This window comes from Thunnus albacares, chromosome 3 (genome assembly GCF_914725855.1).
Source record: "Thunnus albacares chromosome 3, fThuAlb1.1, whole genome shotgun sequence".
Classification (NCBI taxonomy): domain Eukaryota; kingdom Metazoa; phylum Chordata; class Actinopteri; order Scombriformes; family Scombridae; genus Thunnus; species Thunnus albacares.
Window position 1 is genome coordinate 15,586,937 of NC_058108.1, and position 22,874 is coordinate 15,609,810.

General features: G+C 39.1%; 1 protein-coding gene across 1 annotated transcript; it reads left to right on the forward strand.

Moving 5' to 3' along the window:
• The first annotated feature begins 1,207 nt into the window (after nucleotides 1–1,207).
• Nucleotides 1,208–20,654, forward strand: LOC122979312 (dual specificity testis-specific protein kinase 1-like). The gene is made up of 11 exons (XM_044346668.1): nucleotides 1,208–1,453; nucleotides 1,882–2,698; nucleotides 9,505–9,626; nucleotides 11,826–11,874; nucleotides 12,831–12,977; nucleotides 13,631–13,713; nucleotides 13,932–14,022; nucleotides 15,219–15,302; nucleotides 16,162–16,248; nucleotides 16,382–16,472; nucleotides 17,675–20,654. The coding sequence occupies exons 2-11, from the start codon at nucleotides 2,492–2,494 to the stop codon at nucleotides 18,919–18,921; spliced, it is 2,208 nt and encodes a 735-aa protein (XP_044202603.1). The 5' UTR covers nucleotides 1,208–1,453; nucleotides 1,882–2,491; the 3' UTR covers nucleotides 18,922–20,654.
• Nucleotides 20,655–22,874: the final 2,220 nt, after the last annotated feature.

Consider the following 22,874-nt stretch of genomic DNA (forward strand, 5'->3'; position numbering starts at 1 on the left):
CGTGAACAGGAAGATCATGTCAGCAGCACACAGCAGGAGGAGGAGGAGGAGAGGAGGGGACCAGATGAAGATGCTCCATCTTCCATTTTCTGCATTATTTTTATTTTGAAATTATTCTCTAAAATAAATGTTATTGTGTATTGTCATTATTACCGCTGTAGAGCGTCTGTTTTCTTTCTTTCTTCATTTTTTAAAATTTAGATGTTATTATTGGTTTATTTATTTATTATAAGATCAAAATGCGTGTCATTGCCAGTGCTGCACTTCCGGCGTAGTAGCTGCTCCGGGATCGGGTTTTTGTTGTAATTCTACTCCAAGACAACTTGTCTGACAGAGAAAACTGACTCCAGACCAGCTGTCAGGATTTGACTCTGCCTTCTCGTCTGCTCCAATCAGAGCCGCTCAGTCAGTCCAGGCGTCAATTTAGATATAGTTATAGAAGTACGTCAGGAAGTGTGACGATTTTGTCTTCTAATTAAAACTCTTAAAGGAGTGAAACGAGAATTTTAAAATACATTTTACTTACAGCAAAATGATTCTTTATACAACCACATTCCTTTAATAGTCAGATGTCTGTATTTTACTATGATTTTCAGTCATTACTTTATAAAAGACATTCATAAACATTTATATAGAAAAATCTGATTGTTCCTCGAATTTAATTGTTAATCAAAATTTGTAGTAAATTCATTACATTTATATCATTATATCAGCCATCAGATTTATCAATATGTATATGAGAGTTTTTGTCTTACAGAAAGAATAAATTATATTTTTTGAGTTTGTGGAATGATCACTGCTGCATTTTTAAAAGTCTGTGTCAACAAACTTTATCAGAAAACATTTGAATCGAGAGACTTTATTGCCACTTGCACAGGCACAAGATACATGCATACTGGAATTATTGTGCGGTTGACTCAGTCAGGTTAAAAAAAAAAAAGAAAAAAGAGATGCAAAGTCTGAGAGACGTTACAATATTTACAACAATTAATGTGCAGCAACAGATGTTGCACGTTAAGAAAAAAAAACGATATTGCACCACAGTGTAGCAACACAATAACAAGATACAAATACGATTTGAATAAATAAGATGCCAGACTATCAGATTTTCCATTTTACAATAATCTTATATTATAAAACAAATTTTGCTTTTCAAGAGGTGAGCTATGCACTTCTTTCACATACAGCGATACAGCAGCCTCCTTTGTATCTGCATAGTGAACGTTTATTGTGACATTTATAACAGGAAATCGCCTACGTCACTCGTTGTAAGTGTCGCGAGCTTTTCTCCAGGCTTCTTCATTATGGTAGTCATCCCAACAAGCGGCTCGTGAAGCAGGAATCCAGACAGGATTATCAGCGGCAGACACCGCCGACCTCCCGAGCGATATTTCTGGCTTCAGTTCACCTCCAACTCCGCGACGTTTCCATCCAGGCCGACGTGAGAGGAGAGGTAAGCCGTCGACTGTGCCTCTGTAGCCCGCTTGTCATTGACAACTCCCGTTATTAACAGTTGCTACATTAGGATTTTTTATTAGCCGGGAAAAATGTGGGATTTAGAAACGTTAAATTTCCCGGTTATTTAACCTCTTGTACGTTATTATTAACACCACGCAGTTGTAAAATAGAGTAAACCATGGCTGAATGAGGCCTATCAGTCCGGGTGAGCTGCAGGCTGCAGGTCGCTGTTATCCAGGCTTATCGCCCGGACAGCGGTGATTCACGGAGGCTGCTTCACGGCTCCTCCACACAAAAACAACGCAGATGTGTCTTTTTATTACATGCTGGTGATATTTCTCCGCAACATGCTGCTGCTCTAAACCTGTCTGTGGCACAGAGTTTCATATCATATTTCATCATATTGTTGTAATATTTCCACAGGGACACATACATACATGGCAGCTGTCACCTCGGCCCTCCCGCCTTCCCCCGGTACCGTGCAGTAGTAACGCCGCAGCATCACCCCAGCTTCCGAAAACGTTCAGGGGGCCGCTGGAATTCTTACAATCGCTTTGGCACAGCGACACAGAGATTTGGAGTGACTTAACTTTTCAGAAGCTGACTTTTACTTCTCTCCTGTGAGAGGTCAGAGGACAGCGTGAACCACTAATAAGCACATCTGGAGCTGGTGGGGAGTCTTGGAGCTTGGATGAATGAACCTGCATGGCAGCTATGGTTGACCCTATACTTCTCCATCACCTCAAATGAGTTGAATGAGAGGACGTTACTAAAGTAGAAATATAGATAATATTTTGTATTTCAAATTTGTGTACTCACCTGAGGTCTGCAACCTTCATCAGGGTGGAACCTGGGAAGCGGTTGCAATCAGAGTTGCAGCATTGTGTAAAACAGATATATTAGGTCATTCATTTGATCATGATGGTGGGAGCCACTATCACCTTGTACCTCAGGACTCCTGCAGTCTAACAGACATTGTGGTTCCCCTTTGGGAAAGAACAGAGCAACTGGAGCGTGGTGGTCCACCAGCACCATGGACTACCACGCCGAGTGCTGTTTCTGTGATCCTGAGGAGGGGCACGGCGGCCCAGACGAGCCGCCGCTCCACAGCATTCATGCACCCAACCGGATCCGCCCGTCCTCGTACCGAGCCCTGAGGAGCGCCGTGTCCAGCCTGGCCCGCATTGATGACTTCTTCTGTGAGAAGATTGGTTCAGGCTTCTTCTCTGAGGTCTTCAAGGTACGTGACAGTTAGATAGTCAGTTAGGCTGCTAAACGACAACTGTAACTCCTCAGTGGTTGAAAGAAACCTTAATAACAATCAGTGTGAGGTCAACACTATCAGACACTTTCATCCCTGTTCATGTCAGCAGGGCTCTAACACAGAAGTCAGACACATCACTCCAACAAGTTTCATCAAAGTGATGATCAGTGACGCTTTGAGATATTGTGATGAACAAAGTAAAGAATGAAAGGTGGTGGATCAGGGCTGCAACTGATGATCACTGTCATTATCTATTAATCTGTCTAATGTTGTTTCCTGAAACATGACCACAGTAACCCCTGAGATGAAAAAAATGCCTTGTGTCAGTTTGTAGTAATTTGAGGAATATGCACCACATGAATCCAATATAAACTAGATTATAAATATATCAAAACTAGATATTAATAGAGGGCTCCTCTAGAGAACACAGCCACAAGATGAGGAAATAATGCAGAATCTGTTTTAATTGATTTAATTGATATTGTACAATTGATCAAATTATCAGAACCAACTGACATGCAGTGAACTTCATTTTATTTATTAGGATCCCCATCCTAATAAATCCTTCATCAAAACAACACAGCATAACACCAATTCAACTTCTGACTTTTGGAGCCTCTGGGGGCCCGGGGCCCGGTTTGCCTGGTTAGTAATCCAGCCTTGCCTGAACTCATAGACGTCTTCAGATTGCTTGTCCATGTGTGATAGATCCACATTAAATACAATTTCTCTATCAGTGTCATTTTGAAATACACTGTTTTCAGTCACAACGGCTGCTGCACTCTAGTAGTTCTGGGCCTCATGTTACAGTCTGTGAAAAGAATTCCACACAGTTGTTTGATGAATGATTTTGACATCCGGCACTTAAAGTTAAACCTGGCACTTAGTTAAACTTTTGCCACAATGCAATACAACATGATGATGAAATGTTTTTTTATAACTTCCTGCTGAATGACTTTCTAATGTGAATGAATGCATGGTTTTATTTCCGTGTGTGGTTATTTACATGAACCAGTCCTCATGGGATTATATTGATACATTAGTCAACAACAAATCCGATTTATAGTGTCATAGGAGATATCCAACAATGGAATTGAAATAAATACATAAACACAGCCAATAATATACCCCGAACAAAACAAAATCTACATATATGCACGGATTCATGTCAGTTAGCACATTATAATCCTGATTAATTTCATGAATAAATAAGATATATTCTATAATCCTCAAAAGTATAACATTTTTATTTGTCATAAGTTGTTTTTCTCCTCCGATTCCATGCTTTTGAATATATGCAGATATAAAAACAGTGTCGAAAAAAGGTATTTATTCACAACTCCGTCCTCGATCCTAATTAAACTCATATCTGGAACTGTTTGTCACAAGTCATGATATAAAAGACAATAAAAAATGAAATTAATTTCACTTTCCACCTCATGCAGTTCACAGTATTCACAGATCCTCTCATCTTCATCCACCCTCCTATATCTGAACCGTGAATGTTGCTGTGATAACTTGTAAAATCCTTCCTCATAGTATTATAAACCGCTGTGCTGATGAGTCTTCCAAATCATAAGAAGTGCCAAGAAAATCTGCAAAACACAAAGAAAAACTTACAAACTAAAAATAAGAATTGCAAAAGACGGATAATACAGTCACTAGTAAACTGTGGGTTTTTTTTGGATTTCACATTGTAGCTGTTTGTCATATTTTATAATAATAATAATTTTGGTTTGCATTTATTGTTGGACAAAATGAATCCCATACTTCTAACCCTGACAGAAAATTCAGATCCTGTTCATTTTGACTTTCTAAGTTGTTTCCAAAAGAAGTCTGGTACAGACTACACAACCAGAGCCGGACCACCTGAAAAGGAGAGTCTGTGTTTGCTTCCGGCAGGGCTCTGCTTTCAGTCCACAAATGAACTGCGCTAAACAGACTAGAGTATTTAGTGATAGTAGATGTGATTTTAGCACGATTTCAAAAGCGTAACTACTAAGAAATCCAACTGTTAATAGTAAACACTTGAGGAAGTGATCTTGTAATGAATATAATCTGTATATATGCATGTCAGCATGTGAATGCAGGGAAGTCCATTAAAAAGTGTGTGACATGAGATCCTGCAGTAACCCTCCTGATATTACTGCATGCACTGCTGTCAGTGAACAGAAATTGATTTCCTCACATGAAAATGTGTATAATTTTCAGTGTGATTATGGATGAATTTAGAATGAATGAGTTTACACAAGCTTATTTAAATGCAAGATGCTGCTAATTAGTGCAACAAGGCAAGCAGATAAACTAACTACTGTATAGTTTTTGGTTATGAAGGTTACTGTTTTACTAAACAAGGTAATACAATGTTGAATTCCACAGATGCATGTATATCTTTTAACTAGAATACATTCAAATGTTAATTTGCTCCTACATCTTTCACATTATTGTTTCGTTTTTATTCACTGATGAAAATTTTATTACATTTCATCACCTAAACTGGTGGATAAATGCACAGATCAGTTTGAGTGTAACATGGTTTACAGCACAGCATAAATAACTGATCTCTCTTTAGTGTAGATTATTTACAGACCTGTGTGTGTGTGTGTGTATGTATGTATGACCTACTTTTTTCTACTACGTACTGTATATAAATAATCAAAATAAACCTCCTGACCACCAAATCAAGTTTCCACACAGCGTCCACATGTACTAGTCATGACTGTGTAAAGTCTTGTAATGGAGTATTTAATCAGGGTGAGGGTTAATGCAAAGTGGATTCCAGAGCACATTCCTCCACTCTTATCTGAAATATCCAAATCTTTACACAATCACACCCAGAAAGCAAGGAGGTAGTGCTCAGTGTAGAATATGACCATTAAAGACTATACAGTAAGTAGAAGTACTATCATCCGACCATTTAAATGCTGAAAATATCTGTATATTCAATGAAACTACATACTTACAAGTTATTTAATACCTCATATGATTTAAATTATATGACTACGTCTTCCACACTCAAGCACTTACAAGTGTGAGTACACCAAACCTTCATTGTTTTACAATGAAGGTTTGGTGTGTAGGTGTGTCTGCAAACTAACCTGACTACTTCAAGAGCAGTCTACACTGTAAATGTGTTCCTTTTATTATATTGTAGATAAGAGAGCTGACCTGAGATAAGTCAGTGTGACCCAACCTGCACAGTTCAGGCGGGAAAATCAATGGGAACTTTTCTTCCTGTGCTAAAATAGTGGAATCAAAACTGTCTTATCTGTACCCAGGAAACAGGAGACAGATGGGTGGATGCAACATGTCCACTAATGTAACATTTTGCCTTAAACCAAAATGTTGGTTGGCAGACTGTTGGTTTAATAGAACATCTTGTATTCATAAAGATATGCCTCAAGGGCATCCCTTGATGTGGGGCAGGAGAAGGTTAATCAGAATAAACAGACACAAGATATTTATTGTAATGTTATGTAGAAGCAAATAAATAACTTAACTTATTTATAAGGAGAGACAAGATTTTTGCCCTTTATGGCCAACTTTGTTAATACACCATGTTGTGCTTGATAGAGGCCCTATTATGCTCATTTCCAGCTCTAAATTTGTATTTTGGACTCCACTAAAGTAGAGTGGCTTAGCATGAAAACAGGGCTGTGCGATATGATGATATATATCGTATGATGAGAGAAAAACATCTATCCTTTCATGTTATGCTCTATCTTTATTTAGTTGTGATGCAAATCACACTCTTTACGGCAATATTTCTTGTCATTTGGAGTCAGTCCATCTTTTGTGTGGATTACATTGATAACTATAAATGACAGCAAAATGCAGTAGAGGCTGTCTTATTTTGTTATTTACCAAATTTATGTGCACATTTATGACCATATAAAGAAATCCATCGCCAGCTGACATCGTCTCGATCTGAAAGTAGAAAAAATCGTTGGAAACTGAGCGTTCAGAGCAGTCTGAAGCTGGTGCTATTTGCTCACAGGGATTACTTCTACATACGTTTACCTCATTATTTGACATTTCGGCCATGTTTAATGTGAACATCCAACATTGTAACATTATATATATATGACTGAAAATAAGGAAAAGCATAGTAGGTCCCCTTTAACCATTTTAACCACACGTGCCAGGTGTGGCCAGTTAAGTGAACTCAAAAAGTAGCAGTATCATAATATGTGAAAAATTTGGGAGTAAACCAAGAAGCAAATAAGGCATAAAGTGGGAAAAGTTATGAATGTACAGATATGAAGTAGTGTTACATAGTGGTGCAACAAACAACAGTTATAGCCGAGGATGGAGTGTGTTTCACTTTCAGCCTGAGAGTTAAACAGTGCAGGAAAAGCACCAGTAAAAACCCCTAATTTGACAAAAAAGACACTCTATTGAACAATGAAATAAAATAAACTATTTCCTGGAAAAAAATAAGTGAAAATGCAACATGGACTCTTGTCACACCACTTGTAGCCTAAAGAAAAAAATGGACAAATATTGACTTTAATCTGTCTCTCTGCTTCCTGCTGCCTCATCTCATCTCACTGTAACTGTGAAAAATGAACATAAAATACAACAAACAGAAATCAAAACAAACCTGACAGTGGATTATAGAAGCACACAGTTTGTGTTACAGCCACTTAATTGTTTTATCATGTTATTTGCCGGACAGCTGGTGATACAATGAAAAACTGAGAAAGTTGTTAGTCTATAATCAAATGTAACAACTGAATCAGGTTCATTTTGACTGCTTACCACTTGTACTTGTACTGGTCATCAGCAGGAACATATCTGTTATTTCAGTGTTTACATGCACATGAGTATCAGTTCAGGATATGGTGTTTACATGGAACATGAGAAAGCTGGTTATTCATATCTCTGTTTATATGATTGTAACAGTATCCAGGGTCTGATCATCTGCCTCCAACTGTGTCTTGATTCCTCAATATCTAAGCCACTATGTTCTGTACCGATAAGGATAATAAGGCTTCTGAAACCAGGATCAACTGTTTACATGCATAAAACATAACCAGGATCCTCCAAAGACCTGATCATAACCAGAATACTGGTGCGCATGTCAACACACTCAGTGTTGCTCCAGTATGTTTTTCTTCCTTTTCTCCTTTTCTTCTTGCTTTTTGCTCTGTGTTTTGTGTACAGAAGTGTCAAAATTTGGAAGTATACTCACTCTTGACAGGTCAGGTCAAGGTAGGACCGTATCAATTAGAAGAAGAGCTGTTCTTCCACCCCCCCTACTGTAGACTTGGTTTGTTTTAGTTTGAATGTTGAGACAGACCAGGATTTCTCACTGCACTTGTTGGACACATCTCCAGAACCACCACTAACTGATTGGCCACTAATTTATGATGATGAGTCAGAATTCAGTTTCAGATGCACACAGTTTATTAAGTGTATTATTACAGATAAACTCAGCTGTCTGTTTGCCTGTTAACTCTGCGCTGTGTGTGTGTGTGTGTGTGCATGTGTGTGTGTGTGTGTGTGTGTGTGTGTGTGTATGTGTATGTGTGTGTATGTATGTGTATTTATGTGTGTGTGAGAGAGAGCCTCCTGTCTGCTGCTGGGCGAAGGCCTCTGTAATGGCCTGGTGGATTTGTGCAGATCAGGAGGGGTGATGGGAAATCCAGAAAGCCTATTAGTACCATGCTATTAATATACACACATACACACACATACATGCATGCACGCACACAAACACACAGACACAGATTCATGCACTTGCAGGTCCAGACACTGGCTGAACTTAGCAGGCAAAAAAAATGACCAGTCAATGACCCAACCAGACACACACATGACCACAGGCCTGCTGTACCTGCATGTACTGTGACACTGATACTGCACTCAGGGCTACTCTACCTGCAACTAGTGAAAAATAGCACGGTGTTCCCAGACTGGACAAATAATCAAAAGAAGTCATTAATAACAGCTGGCTTACAAATTAACTAACATTACTGTTAGCACGCTATGCTAATCATTATGTTATTGACTTTAAATTGAATTATATTGTGATGTTATGATCACACAGTTTTAATTCTGTCATCCAATTTAAAGCTTCTGAGCCATTTCTGATTATAAACTAGAGTTTTGTCTGACGTAGTACATAACAATGGAATGCAGTTTATTGCACTGAATATCAAAATCAGATAATTTCAATTATTGATATGTATCTATTTATCTATTTTATTGATCTCAACCATGATGTCCAGCCCCACACTGACTCTCTTCATGTGACAGAAAATTTAGCAAATTTTGTATTATATTGTAACGGCTTCTGCTTGGAACATTTTCAGAATTTCCAATGAACTCACTTTAATTCAGCTCCTCTCCTTTCTACTCCTGTTTAATGATTTGGAGTTATACAACATAATGATAATTCCAAAGCTACAGGAAAAAGGAATCACGTTATTCATCTTTTTTGTTCCATAATCCCACATATGCAGGATTAACATGATATTTCTGATATATGGTGGTTAACGAGAATAGCTGCTCTGTTGCATGTGTAAATGTCCCTTACTGTATGTCTCGTATGGAATCAAAGTTGGTGCATAATATGTATTTAAATGTGTTCAGATACTTTGGTAAAGGAGAATTTTGGTTTGATGGAAACATTGTTGGTGTTTGCCATACTTAGCTTCATCTTGACTGTAGCAGTAGTTGCTAACTCTAGTTAATGGGTTTTCTAGGTGAAGCATGGAAGCTGGTTCTCCCTCTGTGCGACTCGCTCTCTAAATGTGAACTTTTTCCTGGTTGTTTTCCAGGTGCAGCATCGGATCACAGGGCAGGTGATGGCACTGAAAATGAACACACTGGCGAGCAACAAAGCTAACATGCTACGAGAAGTTCAGCTCATGAACAGACTTTGCCACCCAAATATACTCAGGTAGGTCATTTGGTATAATGTACTGTATATCTAAAAACATACTTCAGAAATAAAAGCATGCCTGAGGCCGTTATATTACTAAGTGAGTTTATATCAATAAAATGGATATGTTTTGTCTTTATATTAAAAAAACTGGTCAGGTTCAGCTAGTGTTGTGCTCCACAGATATGATAGAGCTTCCTCTCTGTCCATAGCTAGTCAATATGCTTTTATTATAATGCCTTTTGTATCATCTGTGCCTTAATAAATTACATACATAAACTTTTCAATATTGTGGGACTACATTTGTGTCATAATAATTTAACAAAATCTCCCAGAAATAAAAGAAAATAGATTAAACTTAAAGTGAATAAAAATAAATTGAAACCAAAAAATGACCTCAAAGTCAAAACTATACAAGAGTGAAAAATTTGATTACAATATTGTCACTGGTTTTGCTGCTGAATTTTGATCGCAAAAAAAGAAGAAAAAAAAAAAAAGAAATCCTGATCCTGAAAGAAAAATGACAATATTGTAATCAAATGTTTTACTCTTACAGTATAGTTTTAGTATTATATAGTTTATACTTTGAGGTCATTTTTTGGTTTCAATTTATTTTTGTTGACCTTCAATTTATTTTTATTTTTGATTCTATGGAGATTATGTTCTATTATTATGACACAAATTTAATCACGTACAATATATGCTTGTTTCTAACTGTCACGACTAAAATGAAATCTGTGTATGTTGATGGAAATGGTTGTACTAAAACTGCTTGAAGGGTCAACTTCAGTAATGTTCAGGTCTGTTCTTTAATTTTGTATCTTTGAAGATTCTGAACTTTGGCAGAAATAAACTATCAGCAGCTTCAATTCAAAAGTAATTGTCAACAAAAGAATTTAGTAAATATGGCCATTGTAAACAAATGCAACCAATACTTTTGACATGTTATTAAGGATGCACGAAAGACTAGCTGAGGAAACGATGAAAAAGATATTTTATGTGAAAGTATTAATATCCTCCAGTGGTGAAAGAAGTACTCGGTCTCTTCACTTAAGTAAAAGTACCAATACAACAAAGCAAAAATATTCCGTTACAAGTAAAAGTACTGCATGAAAAATCCTACTACAGTAAAAGTACATAAGTATTATGAGCTTGATGTAGTTAAAGTATTGCAGTAAAAGTACATAAGTATTATGAGCTTGATGTAGTTAAAGTATTGCAGTAAAAGTAGTGGTTTGGTCCCTCTGACTGATATATTATTATATATGACATCATTAGATTATTAATAGTGAAGCATCAGTGTTAGAGCAGCATGTTACTGTTGTAGCTGCTGGAGGTGGAGCTAGTTTACACTACTTTATATACAGTTAGCTAGTTTAGTCCAGTGGTTCTCAACCTAGGGGTCTGGCCCCTCCAAAGGGCCACCAGATAAATCTGAGGGGTCATGAGATGATTAATGGGAGAGGAAAGAAGAAAAAACAAAGTTCTGATACACAAATGTGTTTTCAGTTTTTGGACTTTTTCTCTAATCTTTGATTTTTGCTGAAATATTGGATCACTTGAACATTTATTGAAATGAAAGCATGTGAGAAGTTTAGAGGGAAAAATCACTATTTGGTGGAGCTGTTAACAACTCATAGACATGTGAAATGTGACCCCGACTACACACTGCTTTTTGTAAGACGTCAAAAGACAAAAAGGTTGGAAACCACTGGTTTCATCTTTAACAATGTGTTGTATTTTAAAAGCTTGTTATATTATCCATTGTGTCAAACCTTCATCTGAAAAGTAACTAAAATAAATGTAGTGGAGTGGAAGTATAAAGTATCATCAAATGGAAATACTCAAGTAAAATACAAGTACTTCAAAATTGTACGTACAGCACAGAATTTGAGTAAATGTACTCAGTTATTTTCCAACACAGTTCAATCTATACAATTAGAAAGTAGCGCTGGTGAGAAAGTGCTGTTTGACTGACTGATTTGCATCCAGAAATGTATTCCACTTCCATTGCTCCGCTTGCACTGTGGTAGTGTTATATAACCTCTTCACTGCCGTTAAAGAACACAAGGGGGTGCTGAAGTCAACACATTTCAAGTTCTACATGTATTGGCTTTAAAATGCAGGATGTAACAATGAGGAATATACTGTGAACATAGATTGATAATAAATGATGAACTGTGTTCTTTGAAGTCATAGTCCTCCATCTCTCCTCAGGTTTCTTGGGGTTTGTGTGCATGAGGGTCAACTCCATGCTCTGACTGAGGTAAAACCATCACTCACATCTCTCGTTTTCATTTTTCATGCTTCAGTATTGTCAGCTTTTCTCTCGCTTCCTCATTGGCCTTTCCCTTTTTTACCTTCACCTTGTTTCATACATACATTTTGTACATTTGTGGCGACTCAATGGATGAAAGAACAAACAACCACATGACAAAGCGCAGTTTTTATTGTTAAGATAATTAAAATCCAGTTACATATGCAGCTGCTATATTATCATCAGCAGTGTGTATCTGCTTTAAATGATTGTGTACCAGGTAGTTTACAAAGGGACTCTTCCAAACTGATGATAAAATGTTTACATGGTTACTATGGAGGCATAGATGAACATAGCTGCCCTCGCCAGCAGAGGACTCTGTTTACTGCTGAACAGTGTCATCTGACTCATCTACTCAAATCTGCTCCTTTTTAAAAGTGTAAACAGTCATGTTGTGGGGACAAAAAGCAAGTCCACTTAACATAAATGATTAATTTCAGGGTGAAAACTTGGTTTAAAGTTGAGGTTAGGTTAGGGTTATATTAAGGTTATGGTAAAGGTTAGGGTTAGGCATGTGGTGGTTATGGTTAAGGTTAGATAAGCCTCCAGGAAATGAAAGTAAGAAGCGGTGGAGACACGTGTGTGTGTGTGTGTGTGTGTGTGTGTGTGTGTGTGTGTGTGTGTGTGTGTGTGTGTGTGTGTGTGTGTGTGTGTGTGTGTGTGTGTGTGTGTGTGTGTGTGTGTGTGTGTGTGTATGTGTGTGTGTGTGTGCTTGCCATCACAGTGTACAGCGTCTTTAAGTGCAGTTCAATTGAAGCCATGTGTAGTTTAGATTCATTCATTCAGTGAGATTTGGTTCCAAATAGAAAATATGTTTAAACCTCCGGTGTCTTGAATGATTTCTCAAAGTCTGTCTGTTCCTCGTGTCGTTCACTCTCTCTTTTGTCCTACCTCTCTCCCTGTAGTATATAAATGGAGGCAACCTGGAGCAGCTGCTGGACAGTGATCTGTACCTGTCGTGGGGCGTCAGGATTGATCTGTCTCTGGATATTGCTAGAGGGCTGCAGTACCTGCACAGCAAGGGCATATTCCACAGAGACCTCACCTCCAAGGTAAAATGCACAGTATTGATCATGAGGGCTGCATCGGCTACGTTGATGGATGATTTGTAACACAAGTGGTGAAATCGGGTGACATTTACAGACATCTGTGTATCAAACTAATACAGCAAGCAATTATCAAATGTTAAGTAAGGTGCAAATTACTAAAATACAAAATGAGAAACCACACAAGGAAAACATTTTAAGCACAAATACACAGGCATGATGCTGAAGTCATGTATCCTTTACTGTTGCTAGGAGATGGGATAAACCTGGGAGACAGCCAGTCTCCTGTTAACACAAATAGGAAAAAGGAAGCTCAAAGCAAATTAATAACAGGAAACAGCCTGAAAAGTGTTTCCAACCTGGAAGTTTCCCTTTGTGCTTGTTAAGTTTCCTTCACTTCATGTAAAGCGTAGAAAAGTAATGGAACACAATCAGAGTACTTGAGTTGTTTAGACTCACAGGAGGTTCTTGGTGTACCTGAATAACCTTTAGGACAGAACACTCATGTTACAGAATGACTATAAGATCACAACCTGTTCACATATAACCAAAAAATTAAACCATGGCTAGACTAGAACTCGGTGAGAAAATGTGATTTTGTACTTTGAGGTGGTTTGAGTTGTTTGTAGATGTAACCTGCTGACTGTCTTCCTGTGCAGAACTGTCTAGTTCGCTGTGATAATGGCATGTTCACTGCTGTGGTGGGAGACTTCGGCTTGGCAGAGAAGATCCCTGATTACAGGTCAGTGGAGAGAAATCCAGAGTTTTGATATCATTTCAGCTGCTGTAGCACAATGTGAGCAAACCTTAAACATTGTAAGCTCAACTAAGATGTGTTCAGGGCTGTTGCATTGGATTGTGCAGTGTGTTCTGTTTCTACATAATGGAGTGTATCTAATATTATAATTAAAATCACAGCACTAGCTCATTGCTAATTCCCACCAGTGTCGTTCTTTACAGCGATGGTGTGGAGAAGCAGCCTCTGGCCATCGTGGGCTCTCCCTATTGGATGGCCCCTGAGGTTCTGAGAGGAGAGCTGTATGATGAGAAGGTAAATCTCTTTCATTTTTTGGCTTCTGCACAGCTCAAGCGAACACTTACTGGAGGTACAGTGCAATATTAAAGCAACACTATGTCACTTTTGAAAGAAGAAATAACACATCTTTCCTCTTACAGATGAAAATTTGAATTAATAATAAAACAGACTCTTGCTCATTTCACTACACTCAGCAGTTTTGTGGCTACAGTCTTACATGGTCTGGTTTGATCAGTAACATGTGCAAACTTAAGAGAGATACTACTGTGGAACTGCTGCTGTGACTGATTGCATGCTATTCCTACACTTTTATGTAAACATTTTCATAGTTTTACCATTAAAGGAAACCAAGAAGTAAACAGACTGTACTTCACCAGGAGACATGTTTATTGTTTCCATTCCACTCACTCTCAGTCAGATCAGTAATTAAGATATCAAAGCAACAGACTCAAGAGAATCTTAGGTAAAACTAGCTGTGCCATCAGCCCTGTAGTCACAGTGGCACATACAGTCACATAGTCTCAGTTAATAGTCAGTACAATGGTAACAGTATTTTAACAATGGACAATAAACATTTACTCACTAACTTTAAATTCTGTTTAAAAACTGCACCACATAGAACAAAACAGGAGCAGGTGTCATTTTAAAGATTTTAAAAAGATAAATGAGGAAATAATTTCTTTTGTGGAAAAGTTATATAAGACACATATTATTATTCAAAGTATGGTATTTTATATACACCTTAAAACATGCCTGGAGGAGATCTTATACAATAATAGAAAACGGCTTTTCACATTTTTTGATATTTATTACAAACCTTCTATTGGTTATGGCGTGATTTTTTTTTTAATTACTTTGTGACTTTAAATTTCAACAAAGTTTAGTGTGAGTTAAGCTTGGGGCAGATATGGGGATTGTGAGGTGACATTGGGCACTAAAACAAATTCAAGGAGCATTTCTTGTCACATTACTTTTTTCATATTAGTGGGCGAAACCTGAAATAAATAAAATTCTGTGACAATTTTGAAAACACAAATGCAAAAATCCCAGCAGCTTTAATCCAAAACTAACAGTATTGGAGTCAACCCTGTGAGGTGCAGTGTTTTCTGTCAGTGTTTGTGTGAAATCTAGTTTGAGCCCCAACCTGTATGTGCAGGGTCAGAGGTAACACACAAGATAGAACTGACCTGCACTTCCTGTCCTCTGCGCAGGTGGATGTGTTTGCGTACGGCATCATCCTGTGTGAAATCATTGCACGGATTGAAGCTGATCCGGATTTCTTACCCAGGACAGAGGTAGGAGTCTGTGTGTGTGTGTGTGTGTGTGTGTGTGTGTGTGTGTGTGTGTCTTCAACAGTGGTTGTAACTGTCAACCAGCAATCCTGTCCCATTGGGCCCTTTTTCATGCCTGTGATTTTGGTAGTGTAGTGATGTAAAACAGTCATGTGTGTCTTCTTCACTGACAGAAACATGTTGCTGCTTTAGTATTTTGTGGTGGGAAGAATAATATTTTAGAAGTCAGTGTTCCAAACTGCTCTCTTGGATATGTTTAAAAAAAACGTATAGGGCTAAGGATAGCTCTGGGCTAAGAGTTGTCCCTGGGATCACTTAGACCCTTTTCACACACACATTGTAAACCCAGGGTTAACCTAAGCCGAGGGCTATACAGTTCACACTGCACTTCTACTAGCCCTGGGTTAAATGTCTGTTGGAACTAATGATTACATTCTAGAATGACTATTTTTTACTTTAGCCCCATTTCACACTGGCACCTTTTAGCCCTGTGTTTCATCGATTTTCAGGGGATAACCCCGCAAACTCGGGGCTAACCCTGCTCTGGAGCAGGGCCAGCAAGCCCTAGGCTAAAGTCAGGATTAGCCCACTTTGGAATGTGCCAGGATTGTGCCAGTGTGAAAGTGTTTCTAGCCTGGGGCTAAAAAGGTTCTAAGAATGATTTTTAGCCCTGAGCTAAATGCAGTGTGAAAAGAAAAAAGAACAGTTCATCACAGAACTGTGTAAGGTGCAACCTATATGTTTATTCATACTTGATATTACACTGAGTCCCTGAAACACTTGTTCATTTGTGTGTGTGTGTGTGTGTGTGTGTGTGTGTGTGTGTGTGTGTGTGTGTGTGTGTGTGTGTGTGTGTGTGTAGGACTTTGGTCTGGACGTGGAGACATTTGAGAACATGGTTGGCGATTGTCCACCAGCATTCTTAAGCCTTGCAGTCACCTGCTGTAATGTAAGTGTTACCCATGAGGTTGTTATGTGTGTAAATGTTTTCAGTTTCAGGTTTACTCATGTTTGACACCTTTACTGACATTATATCACTAAGCTTTCGTATTTAATGACAGTCTTTATGATGTTTTTTTCAGATGAGTGCAGAGAGACGTCCCTCGTTCGCTGACATTGTCTCCACGCTGGAGGGCATGGAGAGAGGAGAGGAAGAGAAGCCCATTGCACTTGGTAAAAGGATCAAATAAAACACTTTTAATGACTCCAATAAATTAAATATTTAACCTAATATTTAATCGATATGGGTGCTTACACAAGGCTAGCTGACTTTTTTCCTGTATACTGATCTGTCCCCATCTTCCATCTAAACTGTCAGCACCCTGTCAGCATAGTAGAGGGGGATTTTATACCTTTTATACCTATGCTATAAAATAGCAATAGATGACCAAAGAATGCGCATAATTTTCAAATAACTGCACATCTGTGATGTAGCCACTGATATCCACTGTGCAGACAGACTCTGTTTTCTCTTTTCATATTCCATATCAGTTGAGGAGTATGCATCACAAAGCACAAAACTGAAATTATGAAGGTCTTGAAACTAGATTTAGCTCAGAGACCCTTTTCAAGACAGGGTATCAAGATCAGGTGAAAAAGCAGGACCCACCTCACAGAGAAACTGCCACCAGCCTAACAGTCCTGCTTGCACAGCCAACTAGTGGTGACAACATGCTTTTTTCAAACACTGTGCACTGTGATGTAGTGTGATACTAAAGTGCCACAGCTGGGTATGGTCACAAGTACAACAGAACCTTTTGTAGAGCAAAATCAGCCTTGCAGTAAAACAGGAATGCAGGGTGCTGCGTTGGTGGGGGCAGAGTAGAGTTGAATACCAGATAAGGAAATCCCGGACTTGTCCAGAAATACTCACCAAAATCTGCTTTTTCCCCTGGGAAAATACCTGCTGCAAACCAGGATGTTAGAATGCGTGTGAATGATAGCTACCACACAACTGTTGTAGAACTTTTAGGGGAATTTGTGATTTTGGCTTAAGTGAAAGTGACTTGACTAGACTTGACTCTAAATCCTAAAGTCTGACGGTGAAATGCCATCATGAAAGTAATATTTGGATCAACTTTTCAGCTGCAGCAGTTTCCATTGATTCCTTTTCAACCTAAAATGACAAATTAAAGTTCAGTTTACCTCAAAGATACTTTTAAGATACTTACTACTTAGGATATTATCACACAGTGTAACGGATGTGAAAGAATATCATCATAAAATGATAAACAGTATGACACAATCTGATGACAACATGCATGCAGTTCTGTGTTTGAAAGTAAACTTCACTGATGATGAGAAATATAGATTTTCCTGGTCATACCTTCCTTGATCTGTCTCTGTCTGTCCTTCTCCCTCCTTCCCTCGCTCAGAGCCTGTGGTGATAGATGTCAGTCCGTACCGGCGCCGCAGCTCTCCTTGTCACCCCGGTGACCGCAGTCAGCTGCGGCAGGGCTTGGCGAGGAGCCAGTCAGACATGTTACCCCCGGCGACTCTGACCCCTCCTCTGCTCGGGACCCCTGCGCGGGTCAACCCATTCTCACTCAGACAGGACCTGAACGGAGGGCGCTGCAAACTTTTAGACACACCCAGCAAGTCTGTCATCTCCCTGACCTTCACCCTCCCAGCGCTTCGTGACCCGTGTGTCTCCCCCCACCTTCTCAGAGGGACACCGGGGATGCGAGCACCACCGAGGAGATGCCAGTCACTCCCTTGTACCCCAGAGCTCAGCCGGACTGTAGCTTTGCCAAGAGACGCAGATGGGACAGAGGAGGAGAAGGATGATGACGACAGAGTGGCAGCGGTTAAAGGAGGGATGGGGGAGGATGCGGAGGATAACTTGAGGAAGAGGACAGGGGCATCAGAGAGGGTGGAGGAAAGGTTGAAGGTAGAGAACATGGGGATGACTGAGAAGAGAGAGTTGTTAAAGGAGGAGGAGGGGACGGGAGATGATTCAGGTCATCCTGTTGAGCTGGAGATGGTGTCTCTGGAGCGGTTAGAGGAGGAGGAGGAGGAGGAAGAGGAGAGCGTATGTTTAACAGAACCCATGGACTGTACCAAGTCTCCAGAGCCAGCAGAGGGAATCCTTGACTCCACACCTGGACGACCCCTGCTCACCTCCACCTCCTCCTCCTCCTCCTTACAGACCAATGGCTGGCGACTTCCCATCTCCAACGGACCGCCCTCCTTTCCACCTCTGCCACGACTGGACAACAACAATAGCTCAGCCCTTGTGATTGGCCAGCCGGTGCAGTGGGGTGGAGGGGGGAGGGCTAATGGTTACAGCAGTGCCCAGGTCCTCTCCTCTGACCCTACCGGCCCCTCTGAGCAGGATGAGGTCATTTCTTGTCCAGGATGCTGTCTGGTGGGTCTCAGTTTCCCCTCTGTGTGCCTCCGTGGTTCTGCTGCCGTACCTGCCCCCCGCCGAAGGGCTTCATTACCACGGCAGCGGCCCTACCGGAACCTCAATGGTACCATAACTGGTGGCAGCTCTTCCTCATCAGCAACAGCTGCCACAGCAACCAAAGCTCTACTGTGTCGCAGCACAAATGGACTAGTAGTGGCTGGACCGTCTCTGCCATGTGAGCCTGGTCGGTCCCTACCAGAGGCCCAGACATAGGCCTGGCTCCAAGGGGATTTTGTCCAAGGGGACAAATAGAACATTACTAAATGTTGCTATGAGATGTGTTGTTAAATCTGTGCAGTCACAGCAAACACAACAAATCACTGTGACGGTGAAGAACGAGGTGGTGTAGTAGTGAGAGGGGGGTAAGGCAAAGAAGAATACAGCCGAACTAGAGCAGACAAAGTAAGCTGAGCACAACTAAAGTCAGGACACATCACTGCCACTGGAATGGTGCTGATTCAAATAGAGCAGCTAGTCTAACTCCCAGTGATGCACGCCCCATCTCTACTGAACCAAATCACACTGAACTCATCTACACTCAACTGTGCTGGCTTCAGTTCTAGAGGCTGTAATGGAAAGAGTGTGTGGCTGATTTAACACTTTTAAGAACAGATTGAGTCAAAGGATACTTCCAATTTATTACTTGGGTCTTATTTTTGTGGTTTTGCTGTCATTCTTATCAAATAATAACATTGTATTCACCAAGTTCACAATTAATATGCAGAGAAAACAAAAGCGAAGGGTTTAATTATTGTTATTAACATTAATTACAGTTAACAGACTGTTTTTCTGTTTAATGAATTCTGTTTTATTATTACCAACATTTTGGGTGTGATCACTTTCAGGGTTTTTGGAAATAAAGTGTCCTGACTGCTTTTGTTCAGTCTTCATTGTATTGTAGTGATGTGATCGCATTCCCAGATCTCAGCGATGAACAGTGTTGTCATTACTGATAGGAATTACAGCCAAAACAACAAAACTAAGACCCAGGTTTAGGTGAACTGGAATTATTCTTTTATCTGTACAGTAGTTTTTGGTAACAGTGATGAGGGAAGAATATTTTGTAATTCCTTGTCCCTCCCTTTATGGAGCAAGTTTGGGAAAAATTAAAAAAAAAACTTTTGTTTTGCATGGCAGTGTCACTCTGAAGACCCACCACTGATGGAAACACTGCTGCACTGTAAAGGCTGTAAAAGTTCTACAGCAAGAGAAAAGCAAATAGCAGATGGAATGGAGTTTACCTCAGATACATAACCATGTGTGGAAACACTGCTTTTCATTCTATTTAATTGATTAACAGTAGTTACAGGGGGAATATTTATAAAATGAATAAAGACGATTTACTTCCCACATTTTTTATAGCAGTTGACCTGTGTGTGTGTGTGTGTGTGAGAGAGAGAGAGAGAGAGAGAGTGTGAGAGAGAGAGATAGGCTGACATCTGACGCACTGGAGGATTTAAAAGAAGAAACTTGTCATGTAGATTCTTTATTTTTGCACTTCAGTTTGGAGCACTTTGCAGTAAAACACCAGGCTTTTACTAGATGGTGCTTTATTTAAATCTGTGCTACTGGTGTTTTATGTGTGTGTGTGTGTGCGCGCTTCTGGCCTGACAAACTACCCACCTTTTATCTTTTAACATCCACTCCCCCTCACATGTATCTTGCGCGCGTGTGTGTGTGTGTGTGTGTGGTTGTGCATTTTGATTACACTGTTGTTACTTAAAAAGTGGCATGTGAAGAAGGTATGAATATTTATTGTACAGATCATTCCACACCATGTGTGTTTGTGATTTTTGAGCGAAAGGAAGAGTGATGGATGCTCGCAGGATCATTTTCATCATTTCTGATGTTAAACCATGGTTATTCTTTCATTTCCAGGTTCTGTTCTTCTATACAGCTAGAAACCTGCGTGCAATAATCTGGTAATAAACAAATATGGTTGTGCATAATTCTCTGCTGTTTTTTTTTTCTTTTTTAAACATTTACTAAAGTGTAGAGCACTGACTGGGATGTTCTTTTATCAAAAACTAACATAATAAAACTGAGAGACAGGAACATTTGTTTGTTGGGAATATCACAAAAAAAAGACTAATTACTTGTATAGAGTAAAGCTCCAATCACGCCAATAAACGATTTGTAAAAATGTCAATTAAATTGTAATTAGTGATCAATAAGGTAAGACAATTGAAGTAACTATACATTTTTTTTATTCTGAAATGATGTAAAAATACTATGACTATGCAGCCCCAAAAAGTTCAATGTTAAACAAAAACAGTGTGAAAGACATCATATAAATAAATAACTAAATGAACAAATTGTAAAGTCATTAATTAAGAATAATTTGAACTGATTGTTATGAAATATTCTTTTACCATTCTGGTTCTGGTTTTATTGGAGTTCATTTTTATGTCATTCTACAAGCTTTATTCCAAAAGTCTTTTTTTTTTGTTTTGTTTTTTTTAATTATGACATTTCTCTCATTGACAAAGTGATGTTATGGAATAAAATGGTCTTTTTGAAAGAGGGCAATTTGAAATAAACTCTTAGAAAACTTTATTAAGAAAATATGAATAAAAACAGAAAAAAAAATCATAATAGTGAGTTATAATGATTTATCAACTATTTGACAATTTATTTGTTAATTGGTCCATTCACTTTTCCCATAGACAACATTACATGACTCACAGTTTGAGCACTTTTACAGCTCGGATCAGCATGAAACTCTCCCGGTTAAATCATCAGTAGTGCACAAAAAATGAACATCAAGAGTTAGAAAATTACTGGTTCTTTGATAAAAAGTCGAAGTTTAATTCATTACTACTCTGATTCATGTCCATGTTTTCTTCTCCATTGCAACGGTAGCATAGGCTCATGGATAATGTAGTATTCTTAGCCGTCAGTCATGCCAAAATCATGGACAAAATGTGATTTCTTCTTCTCGGTAATATTGAGAAGATCATTTGAAGACAAATTTGAAATGGGAAGACAATGAGGAAAAACACTGCTCGAACCACCAGCCCCCCTCCCACTTCACAACTCTATAACTCAGTCTTGCCTAATATGTCACGATTAAGCAAATACTCTGAGTACTGTTGGAAAAATCACATGTATTAACATCATATGATGTGACTATGTGTACAGCATAAAAAAGTAGTTACCCTTTAATTACATGAAATACAAATTGATCATAACATGTAGAAATAGGTTGACAAAACCTGCAACATGTGCTGACTCTGACCTTTCAATAACACCAGTAACAACACAAAATTTTACTTTAAAGTATTGCGCAAAGAAATAAACTAAGATTTTAGATGTATGCTGATTAGTGTTTGACATAAAACCAGCTGGGAAAAAATTTCTGAGTAGATTTACAGAGGCAGTCAGCAGGGTTTCAAAAGAAAATGATAAAGTACACCCAGAGTTGTAAAACATACAGTACATGCCATGCTTTAGAGATTAAAGCAAAAATATGTGGACACATACACACGTGACCTGTCAGTGAACTTTTCTACCCTCATTTACAGCAATCATCAGCACAAGGGTAGACAACACAAAGACCTCTTTCTCAGATGTGACCTGAGAAGACTTTTCTGCCCCCGTTTATAGCTGTCACTGCAAAGACCTATTTCTTTCTTGCACTTGGCTCGACTGTTTAATGCCAAAGCTAGAACTAAGAAAACCAAAAAGGTGCCTGTACTGTAGATGTGCTGCCCTCATTCTTCGCAAGAGCACAGACTGTCTCCCTTTGAAATGGGTCTGACTGAAGTTAAGGTGAACCCCTCTCTGGTTAAGAGCTCATTCATGAAACCTCATCATCATGACATCAGGCTGATCACACTCATAAGCTCTCAGCCTGGACACACTGTTTCTGAACAGTACGTCCTGTTTATAGCAACAGAGCACTTTAGAAACACAGAACAAACGCAGTTACATTTTCTTTCCATAGGGGGAACAGATGTGTGCAGCACTTCATGCAGTTTGAAAGAACTGCTGCCATTTCTTGTAAATGGTGGAGGGAGGGGTGAGCAGGGGTTGCTGGGGATATGCAGGAAGGGTGGATACATAAGCTCATCATCCTGACATAGTGGAATGTCTATTAGGTTTAAAGAGCTGTATTCAAGTTGGAAATGAGAAGAATGGAGGGAGGGTGGAAAGTACACCAACAA